The sequence below is a fragment of the Phalacrocorax aristotelis genome, chromosome 18, assembly GCF_949628215.1.
Source record: "Phalacrocorax aristotelis chromosome 18, bGulAri2.1, whole genome shotgun sequence".
Taxonomy (NCBI): domain Eukaryota; kingdom Metazoa; phylum Chordata; class Aves; order Suliformes; family Phalacrocoracidae; genus Phalacrocorax; species Phalacrocorax aristotelis.
The window spans coordinates 2,604,285-2,615,610 of NC_134293.1; the positions used below are offsets into that span (position 1 = coordinate 2,604,285).

The following is an 11,326-nucleotide window of genomic DNA, read 5'->3' on the forward strand; positions in this document are numbered from 1 at the left end:
TCAGTGTTGGTTATGCCATTCCTGCTGAACCCAGCCACTTTATTTGTCTTGGTGCAGGTTGCCAGAGGTACTGCAGCTGCCAGTACAGCTGTCACCCTGAAATCTTGCCTATTTGGCAGCTTAAACTTCTCATCAGTGTAACGTAGCCTCAGTCCGAATAGTCGACAGGCTAAATCCATTCTCCTTGCCATCTGCTGAGCTGATGATCAAACATACCTCACGATATTTGCAGTCCCATCTCCTTTCAGTTTAACCTTGATCTCTGGCATTTTGCGCTTCATTGATATATTTTCCAACCACTGCAAGTAGAATTTTACTTCATTGTTTTTGATCCCCACAGGTTCTCCAATACCACCATCTCAGTCTCCACAGTCACTTTTGATGGGAGCGAGGTTGCAGAGTGCTCCTACTCTCACAGATATTTACCAAAACAAGCAGAAGCTCAGAAAGCAGCATTCAGACCCAGTATGCCCATCCTACGCTGGGTATGGATACAGTCATTCTCCACAACCAAGTAGGCCAGGTAGCTTGGGAACATCACCTACCAAGCATATGGGATCGTCACCTAGGAGTTCTGACTGGCTGTTCAAAACTCCATTACCAACGATCATTGGCTCCCCTACTAAGGTTTGTTAAGTTTGCCACTGTCAGTAAAATGTGAAGCGGTAACAGACTGCCTGAACCAATTCCTAAGAGTATTTTGGGGATCTAACCTTGGTTTTTGTGTGTTCTCGGTCTTGGTTCTTATAGGCAACAGCTCCTTTCAAAATACCTAAAACTCAAGCGTCCTCAAACTTGCTGGCCCTGGCTAATCGCCAAGGCTCGGTAGATACCCAGTTGCAGCCTAAAGACATCACTGACCCAAGGGATTTCACGCACTTCCACTCAACCCAAGGAGGTGAAAAGCAGGCAGGAGAACAGCACAGTAAAACTACGTTCGGCAGGTAGGCATCGTAGTATTTATAACTTGTAAAGTTGGGTAGGAGACCTGGTAGAAGAATGTACGTTATGTGCGGCAACTTGGAGGGGAAGAGCATGCAAAAAGTGAGCTGTGAGGAGATGCTGAGGTTTGGTGTATACAAGAGAAACATTTTGTGCTGTGTATAAATATAGCATGGACTTCCTGGAGTACTTTGTGTTGCTGTCTAATTCTCTTTTGTTTTGCTTATCTGAACATGGAATTTCATTGCCTCTGTGAAGCCTGTTCAGTTTTTGCTTGAAAATCTAGATGACAAAATTTGTATTAGAAGTTTTTAAGACGAAAAAGGTCTCTATTTTTATGGTTAGCTCCATTTCAGTAGGTCCATGACGAACAGTGAGACTTCAAAATTTTCTGTATTTTTGTTGAATAATTCTCTATAATAAACACCAAGAATCTGAAAGTCAGCCTTAATTGCAAGTTAGATAGGAAGATCTTACTGAAGAACTTTATTGTGAATTCATATATTTTTCTGTCTAGATCTGTCAGTACTGGTAAGCTATCAGATCAACAGGTAAAGACTACCCTTGGTGGCCAGTTATATCAAGGCAGTACAGACAGCCTCAACACGGAGCGACCAATGGATACAGGTAAGGAACAGATTGATACATCCAAGCTGTCTTTATGTGCTAGGCTTTTTATGGAGTGCCAACTAGATACAGTTCTGCTTCCAACTTTGATAATTGGTTCTGACAATTTTTAGCTTCAGTACAGAAGGCTTTTTTTTAATCTTCGAAGGGGATATGTTCCGTTTCTTTAGCATAGCTTTAAAAATAACTGAGACAGGAAAACATCTATTTCTGTGCTAAACACAGGAATATCTCAACCGGCTATACTGTCTAGAGGGGCTTGGGGTTTTTTTTGTTTGGTTTTATTTTTAATACAACATTTGTGGCTGTTTCATTTCCTAATTCTATCTTGTTTTCATATGAAAGCTGGTTTATGTAATTCTGGGTCATTTTTCTCCTCCCTCCGCCAGCTTGTCCCTTGCCACAAGCGGCCACCAGGAGTTCTCACCTTGGTTTTGGGCAGATGGAAGGAGTTCTGCAGACAGGGCTGGTCTTTAGCCTCCAGACCTGTCCCAGTCTGCCTTTAGAATTTTTCTGTTGTGTCTTTTGCTGCAGGACTGATGTTGTCCTCAGCCAGTCAGAGAGAGCCTCTGTTGCTCTTTTCTAGGTGAGGGTAGAGCAGAGAGAGACTGAAAGTAAAAAGATACATGAAGACCGCATCTTGACTCTTCTTGTCTATCGCCAAGGCTGTCCACTCAACTCGTTTTATTTGCTGTCAGAACTTCTAACTAGTCCAAGTCTTGGATCTACATCAAAGCATGTTGTGTTGCAGTGTTCCAATTTGCTGCACATAATTACTTCTTGGTATGATTTTATGTAATAGGGACTAACTTGCTGAAATTTTCTCTTCCAGCTCCAGCAGGGGCCTGTGGAATTGCAATGGCACCTCCTTCCATGGGAAGCGGGGCAAGTTCTCGGGCTGTCATGTTTACTGTCGGGTCCCCTCCAAGCAGCGCCACCCCTCCTACCTGCACCCATATGGTTCTCAGAACAAGAACCACCTCAGGTAAGACTTCCCTGACGACTGCGGACTGTCCTCAAACACAGTATTTAGGCTTGCCCACTTCTTGGACCAGTAACCTGCTTATTGCCTTGTGCAGTAGGTCCTCTAAATCATACAGTAAGAGTGCTCTGTAAAGTAGAGATTAATATCAGGCAACTTCTGCCTTTTCTCTCCTAAAGAGAGGGCCAGAGGCATGGATTTACAATACAGCGGTGTGTAACCTCCTGTGTACACAGCTTTACTCCACCACAGGGAGTATAATAGATCTCTGCGACAAAGGTGGAGAGGAAAAGTTAGATCTCTCATTCTGTTTTGCCTGCTGCCGTGCGTTGCACTAGAAACGACACAAGGTGTGTGAGCTGACTGCATTTCAGCATGTGTCGGCTATGTTGCCAAAGAGCAAAGATCTCAAGGTAAAGGCCTTCATCTGCTCAGGATGAGCAGGAGTCTGCAGCAGTGTGCTTTCGTGAGCTATAGCACAACCTTTGGTCTGTACTGTTGGACTCTCTGCCTTGGAATCCTTGTCAGCCGTTTCCCAGAATCTGTGTTACGAATTGTCACTGTTCATTACGGTGTGGCCTTTGCATTCTCTACAGAGTGATGCAAGGATCAATGAGGAGAGCCTCCCAAGAGTGAATCTGTGATGACTACTGATATGTCATTTGCTATCATCCACAGCCCCAGTGCTGAGAGATGGAACAACCTATTAGACTGAATGTGTGTGTTATTTTTCTTGTAGTTGGATCAAACAGTTCTGGAGGGTCTCTCTGCTCTACTAGTGGCCGTGTATATATGGGCTCTCCTCCTGGTATTTATATGGGTTCTTCTCCTCCGGGAGCCGAGGCAGCTCCGAGTCTGAAGTACATGCCTTATGGTACTTCGCCTCCCAGCTTAGAGGGCTTTATCACTTTTGAAGCTCCTGAATTGCCTGAGGAAACTTTAATGGAGGTATAGAAAAAATAATTTAATGTTTTATAATGTATAATGCTGGTAAAACAGAGACATGGTAAAAACAGGACTGCTCAGTGCACTTCGTAGTTTCCTCTTCACTGTCTCACATATTCCTTTTTAAGATCTTGAAAATACTTCTGCACCAATTGTAGCCAATTTCTCTTTGGTAGTTACTTCTGGCGTTTCATGTATTTGAATAGGTAACCAAAGGAACATGACTGCTTTTGTTCACCAGAGCCTTCCAAAGAGGCCTCTGTTTTAATGCCAAGTCTCTGGATGTGGATGCTGACAGTAGCAATGTCCCTCTGGGCATTGGTTTTTAACTGCTGCTTCACAGTCAGTGAATGACATTAAATCCTACTTGTGGGAAGAGTGTCCTATATTTTTTAAAATTGTGTGGAGGAGTGACACTTTAAAAACACAAATTGGGGTGGTCTTTCAGCAGAATGCTATCCTTGGACTGTAAATTTCTCAAGGCAGATTGCTGTTCTGTTTTCTCATTCACATCTTGCTGGAAGGTGTTTGGATCCCTATTAAATCTGTATGTTATAACATGAATATCTGACAGGAAACTCTCTTCTTCCCACAGACCGAGTTTAAAATGTGTTTAGACCTGCATTACTAATAACAAGATTACAAACATTGCTAAGATACATTAGATTAGTTTTGAAGGCTAATTTTTTTAGCAGACACTATGCATGTAGTATCTGTTTTAGTCACCAAGAAGCAGTGAGTTGTTAGCTCCAATTGAAATTGTTTCATTTAAATTGTAAACTTTGGCAACAGCCACCCTTTAACGCAATATAACTCTAGATCTAAGCGTCAATTAGAGTGAAGCAGATAAGCATGAAGCTTTAGATCAGTTCTCTTGTAGGTGCCAAGTCTGTTATATAACAAAAGCCAAATGTTCCTCCTGGCTTCTCATACAAGTGTTCAGCATATGTTTGGGTTGCTGATAATATAATAACAAGTAATATGTCCCACTTGTGATTCCTTTTAGTTGCTCAGGTTTCAGCAAACATAGAACTCCATGTCCCAGTTCCTTTGGTTTTGTTGAAAGACTCTAAGTATAAGCTACAGTATCCTGAAGTCATTAATGAAGAGAGAACAAGTTAATATTTGTTGATCTTTTGGACCTGGTTGGTTCTGTAGTCCCTAGCTCTGGCTGTACTACAATGTGATTTCTGTATAGAATTGACATACCAAGAAATCCTCCAATTATTAACAACAGCTTTAAATGTACTTGTCTGCCTTATGGCTTATAATGATCAAATTGTTGTCGTCTTTCCCTCTGACAGAGAGAACATACAGATACACTGCGTCATCTAAACATGATGCTGACATTTACAGAATGTGTTCTGGATCTGACAGCAGTACGAGGAGGAAACCCAGACCTGTGTACTTCTGCAGTATCGCTGTACCAAATCCAAGAGAGCATAGTTGTTGATCAGATCAGCCAGCTAAGCAAAGAATGGGGGTAAGTATGCGGTCAAATAGTGTCAGGAGAATTAGTGAATAGTGCATACATCAAAAACGTATTCAAACTATGCCGTTTTTGTTGGGAGTGATTGTTGTACTGTACAGAATCTTTTATAGGAATGTGTGTTTAGCAGCTGAGGACAGATCAGAAAGAGCAAAGGATAGATGGGCATTTACTAGCAGACAAATAAAAGGAAGGTGTTTACTGGCCTGCCACACCGGTGGTTCAGGCTTGAGGTGCAGTATAGCATTTCTAAGCCTGGAAATCTGTGTAGCAGCTTCGGTCAGATCTGAGCCCTCTTCTGTTCCTGTTGGCTAGGCTGAAGCAGTAGCACTGAGGTGAAGGTTGGGAAGGGGGAAGGAGGGTCCAAATTTGACTTTTTTTCAGTGTAACCAATCAGCTCTAATACAAAGTCAGAAGCAAAGAGAAATTTGGAGCGGTGGGAAGGGGCAGTTCCACTTCCTGCTTTCTTCCTGGGAAAAAAAACCAAAACAAACCCAAAAACACCCCCCAAAAAACCCAAACCCTGCAAAGTGTTTGCTTTTCACAACTGAGAATTCCAGGGGCACAGGAAATGATGCTGCAAGAACAGTACACCCAGTCGCTTGTGGCAAGACATCGACCTCAGGCAGTCAGTCCCCACAAATAAGTGTTCCTTTTGAAAACGTCTGCATTAAAGCAGTTTGTATTTGCTGCTGCAGCTACTAGATGAGCAGATGTACTCTCAACCCGTGACAGAGTGTTTGTGGAGGGAAGGGAGGGGTGGAGTTGCATTTTAAACTTGTCTTCCTTTTCTGTTGCTGCTGGGTCCTATGTAGGGTTGTGATTAAAAAGTGGTGTCTGCCCGTGGCTTGAGTGTCTTCAAAAAAGGTGTTTTAATACATACTTTTTTTTCCTCCCCCACTCCCTAGACAAGTAGAGCAGCTGGTGTTGTACATGAAAGCTGCCCAGTTACTAGCATCTTCTCTGCACCTTGCCAAAGCACAGGTCAAATCGGGAAAACTGAACCCATCCACTGCTGTGAAGCAAGGTAGATGCAACATAATCTAATTTGCTTTGCTTGTGAATTTTCTTTGCTGATATATCACTCAAAAAGCTTGAGTTGCAGCATTTGTTTGTTCTGTACAAGAGAATTGTAGATATGTACAACTGCACAATTCTGATAATAAACAAAGCCACAGCTAGAAACTGCTAAGAAATGGGCAGTTATTAACTTGAAAGTATTTGATATGTACTTAATTCATAAAAGCAGCAGAGTAAATAAACATTAAAAGTACAAGTTTTAACAGAACGAATTCGCTAGTGCTTGGAAAAGCTGAACTTAGGCTTTGTTGTTGCCTGGTTGTTTTGGGGTTTTGTTAAATTCCTTCTATCCTTTCTTCCAGTTGTGAAAAGCCTCAATGAGAGATACAAATTCTGTATCGGCATGTGCAAGAAACTGACGGAAAAGTTGAATCGTTTCTTTTCAGACAAGCAAAGGTTCATTGATGAAATCAACAGTGTAACTGCAGAGAAACTCATCTACAGCTGTGCTGTAGAAATGGTAAGTCACTCCTTTTACCTAAATGATAGGACCCTGAGATGAATTGCTTCCTTCTCTCACATACCTCTTCTCCCTAACAAAAAACAGAATGTATGGTCCCAGAATTCTGTTCATGGTAATTTTTCTTAGTCTTTCACTCTTTCCTGCCCTGCCTTAAGTGTGGCTAAAGTTCCTGGCAGGTTCTGTTCCTCAGGGACATTTCCCCTACATCAGCATGTTCGGTACATAAACACTAGGAAGTGAACTCCGAAGCCACATGGCCCTGTGTGCTGAAGTCTCACGCAGTGAGGCTTACTAACGCACAGAAGCAACAGAAGTAGCTCTATCGGTCTGCCAGGTCAATTTGAAGAACATCAGCCTGTCCATACAAAGAAAAAACAGTAGCAAGCACGTGGAAGCTTTTTCATGTAATTGATAAACTTTTGATCTGCCACGGAGCAGATGCAGTAGCCATACAGGAAGCTTGACTGCTTTTTTGGTGAGAGGAAAGTCGTCTTAATATAGGTGTCACACAGAAGGTACTGGCAAATAGTGTGCTTAACCCTGATAATGGGGTAGTCATGCACAATTAATTTGTCTTTACAAGAGAATGTAGGTACAAGAACAAGCATTTATTCATATGTTGTAGTAACACACGTGAAGACAAAAGATCAAAAAGTGATTTTTATAGCTTATATGTGCAGAAAATCCTTAGTTAATACAGCACGGATGCGATATTCTCTCAGACTTGGTTCTGTTGCCTTACAGTTATAAAAACAGATCACTTAAATTAAGGCTGAGAAATAGTTTCTTAATGATGCTTTTATAGCTTTCATTTCGAATTTTTGGTTTCATTACTTGCCTAATGCAGTTTAAGTAACCGAATGTCCTAAATGATTCCAGGTTCAGTCGGCAGCTCTGGATGAGATGTTTCAGCAAACTGAAGATATTACATATCGCTACCACAAAGCAGCCTTGCTGCTGGAAGGACTGACTAAAATACTGCAAGACCCTGCAGATATAGAAAATGTACACAAGTGTAAGTTGATGTTGAATAATGAAAATTACGAAAATTACTTTTTACAATGCATTAATTCAATGTAACACTGAAGGCATCACCTGTTTTTTACTGCTCTCTGTTTGTAGATAAATCTAGCATTGAGCGAAGACTTTCCGCACTTTGCTATAGCACAGTGGCTGTGTATGAGCAGTAGGAATATCCCGAGGACCAGATGGTGTGAACATAAGGGACCACATCAGTGATACTGCACTTTTTTCACTACAGCTTAATTGTTGTCCTTGTTCTGCCCCACGTGGAAGATGATTCTTACATTTCTGTGGTGACTACCAAAGAAACAGCAGCATATTCAAAGAGGAGAAATTCCAAAAGTACACTTGCCTTACCAATCCAGCAGCTCCTTTTTCTTCCTAGCAGCAGAATTTAAAAGAATCTCTCTTCACATTTCAAACTGATCCTTGTACGTGTGCTTTGAACTTGAACGATCAGGGGTTTTAGGTTTTTCTTTTTTTCCTCATGAAGTTTATAAAGAGTGGATCCTTCTGCATCAGGTACAAAAAGACATTTCCCTCAGAAGATTCCCTCAAAAGTTTGTGAAAAATATTTTTTAAGCTGTCAGTAAAATGTGGCTGAGTGAGTTTGGGAAACCCTAACCATGTGCAAGTGCTGTTTGAAACTTTCGGGGCTAAGCTGGCTTGTATCAGAGCTCACGTGTTGTCAACATGGCTCAGCTTGTCATATGAAGGGATGGCGAGAAAGTGCTCTTTGACACGGGGAAAGGATGGTAATGGAAGAAATTGCGCTCCATCTGTGCAAAATCCCCAGTGGGTTTTCAGCTGATGTGGATAGAATTTGATGATCTTCTTCCAAAATATTTTGTTTTGCACTAATTTACTAAAGCAACTGTATATTCATTTTTGAAGAACTATATAAAAAAATTAGAGAAAGAAGGCACAATGGACTTGGCTGAATTTCATTTCAGTGTACATAAAATTCTTTTCAGAATTTCAAATGTAGCTTCTAGAAGACTTTCAGACAAACTGTAAAAACTTGTATTCATGTGAACCTTTCCATTTTATACCTATTTGTCTAATACTTGAGTAACTACTGCTCTGGACTTTCTCAGTAATAGCAATGTTGAGTTGCTGGTTGTTCGCTTTTTATATAGATTTGGTTGCATCTTTTGTTATGCATGTGATATGTGCATTAATGCCTGCAGTCGCTAGGGGTGTAATGACAGTTCTCCGTAGTTTGTTTCTTGGGCAGTATTACAATAAATACTGTAAACTGAAAGGTTCTGCAAGGAACCATGCAAAACCAGAAAATAATGTTGGGGTTTGAGATGCTGATAAATTGGTGTAGAGTATCTACATACAGTGTGTGAAAAATCAGGATTATTTTGTGTGCATTTTGAGGGAGAGGTGGGAAGCTTCATTTAGCCTTATAGGCATTATCATTTCAAGCATCCCATGAGATCATCAGGACAGCGATTTGCAAAGTATTTAGGCAGATCAGCTTCTCTGGAAATGGTTCCTGTACTTTATTTTGGGGACTTTGTTTTTTTTTTTTTGGTTACTCAACTGCTTGAATACTTGAATAAACCATTCTCCAGGACAAAATCATTTTAATCCTCTTAAACACAGTGGTCTGAACTATTTGACAAAGTTGTACAGGGCTTACACATCAAAATATTGTTTCAGTGTTCGGATAACCATGTGTTTCCTTTACTTTGACAGAGTAATGTACTTTTTACCTTATTTATCTGTATGAAATTCCAACAGTTAATTTGAAAGTGTTTGTTTATATAATGTTTGTATTTTTAGGTCTTTAATACGGTGTTTCTACCTCTCCTTTGTAATTGCATGCATTATTCTTGAAACTAGGTAATAACTCACTGAACTGTTGTGTAATAGCCTTTTTATTATGGCCTGTATAAATGTATATTAAGGTAAAATAAATACTGACACTAGAAGTGTTTCTATGGTAAAACCAAGTTTCTGTGTCTCTGTAACCAAAGGTCAGTGGTTGTGAACCTCAGAAACAATGGTCTGTACTTGGCTGGTCAAACCAGCTGCTGAACGGTCCCTGCTTGGGTCAAGAGATGCTCACCTTGGCAGCCGGACGTGCCACCGGGGCAGGATGGGGCAACTTGCTTGAGTTTGTTATCTCCGGATAGCTCTGGCACAAAGTGTCCCCAAGTTTGTTTTCGCTTGCTTTTAGGAAAACAATTTATCCTGCTTTTTTTTTTTTTTGTAAACTTGGATTTGAAAACAAATATGGTAAGTAGGTTCCTGGGTAACAGCTGCTATGTTCTTTCAGCAAGGTGCCTCTAGCAAAGAGGGGCTGTCTGGGCTGCCAAAACAGCACATACGGAGCTAGTTGACAAAAACTGGCAGTAAGTTACAATTTCCATCCAAACTGCACGAAAACCAGGCTTGGTCCGCCTCGTAGCTAATATCCTCTCCCCAGCTGAGGTGTGCTGTGGTAGCTGGTATGTGGCTGTTGTGTTTCGTAGTTGTACTGTCAATTTTTTCTCAGTTGTTTACTTAAAACCCTACACTTGTGACTGGCACATAACAATAAAAGAGGATGAGGAAGGAGTGAGCAGGGAATGCTAATGATACGCCTGAACATGCATCTAGGAACAAAGCAAAAGCCTTAATGCACAAGTCTAGGAGATAGGCTGCTTTTCCCAGGAACTCACTGGTTTTTGTTGGTTTTCTTTTTTTCCTCAGGATTCAAGCTCATTCTCCTTCCACTCTTGCCAGCAAGACTACAGCTGCACAAACAGGAGGAGAAGAAAAGGGCTATTCTTGTTTGCTGCTCTCAGGAGGAGGAGACCAATGTTCATGGCCTGTCTTTCTGCATAAACTCATTCCACAAAGATCCTGAAGCTGTCCTCTGTCTTCAGCTCTCTGCACTGAACAGCAGGTGCTTGTTTCTACCACTTTTTTTTTTTCAGCCTTTTGAAAGATAGAACTTGAAAGGAGGTATTTGATGCGCTGCTTTTCTAGTTCAGCGCTCTAGCATCTACTCAAGAGCACCACGTTCCGTACTCGTTCCACTCTCTCCATAGTGTATAATGTCGACTGTGGAATATAAACCACATTTTGATTCTGACGCTTGCTGCTTTTTATAAGCAAGAAATGGAACTCTTAGCCCTTCCTCTGATACAAAGGATGAAATCTGGTTCATTTAACTTGCAATTAAGAGACTATGCATTATTCTGAGAGGTGTTTTTCAGCTGAGGGGTGTAAGTTGTTCCTGGGACTCGCTAGGTTCTGCCCAGTTCTTGCTGCTGGCTTGGACAGCAATGTCAAGGTATTGCCATTGTCACCTCTGGGTTCAGAGGCAGTAACTGTTGTGATCCACTGGTGTCACAGCACTGTGTGGTGCCCAGCCCAGCTGCACCGAAAAGGGAAGCTTGCTTTTTTGTCTAGAGCAAGTAAAGCTGGATACTGCTGCTCTCAAAGCTTGTTGAGGCTTTGAAATTCAGATAGGCTGGCTTGTGACCTGACTTGTGACCCGCCTCCATTTCCACTCCTGCTTCCTCTCCTATTTTTTCTGTGGGTTTCGGGGTTTTTTTTTGGTTGGTTTTTTTTTTTTTTTTTAATTTTGATCCTTCGACTCCTGTCTGCACAGGTCTCTGCTTCCCACTATTTTTTTGACTCTCCAAGATGCCTTTTAAGTCTCTAAGCAAATCTGCTTTTATCCTGAACTTTCCTGTCCAACCTCAGCCATAGCCCTGGCTGTGGCTTTTTAATAAGTGCCCACATAGCTCCTTTCTGTAGATCAGTACAGTAT

General features: G+C 41.4%; 1 protein-coding gene across 1 annotated transcript in view; it reads left to right on the forward strand.

Annotated features, from left to right (window-relative positions):
- Positions 1 to 9,511, forward strand: part of ULK2 (unc-51 like autophagy activating kinase 2) — a 41,308-nt gene extending 31,797 nt beyond the window's left edge. The window contains exons 19-28 of the mRNA XM_075113027.1: positions 341 to 627; positions 751 to 944; positions 1,460 to 1,569; positions 2,402 to 2,554; positions 3,291 to 3,499; positions 4,801 to 4,979; positions 5,894 to 6,012; positions 6,368 to 6,525; positions 7,408 to 7,543; positions 7,651 to 9,511. Coding sequence (XP_074969128.1) covers positions 341 to 627; positions 751 to 944; positions 1,460 to 1,569; positions 2,402 to 2,554; positions 3,291 to 3,499; positions 4,801 to 4,979; positions 5,894 to 6,012; positions 6,368 to 6,525; positions 7,408 to 7,543; positions 7,651 to 7,718 — 1,613 coding nt within the window. The 3' untranslated portion in view covers positions 7,719 to 9,511. The remainder of the gene's footprint in view (positions 1 to 340; positions 628 to 750; positions 945 to 1,459; positions 1,570 to 2,401; positions 2,555 to 3,290; positions 3,500 to 4,800; positions 4,980 to 5,893; positions 6,013 to 6,367; positions 6,526 to 7,407; positions 7,544 to 7,650) is intronic.
- Positions 9,512 to 11,326: the final 1,815 nt, after the last annotated feature.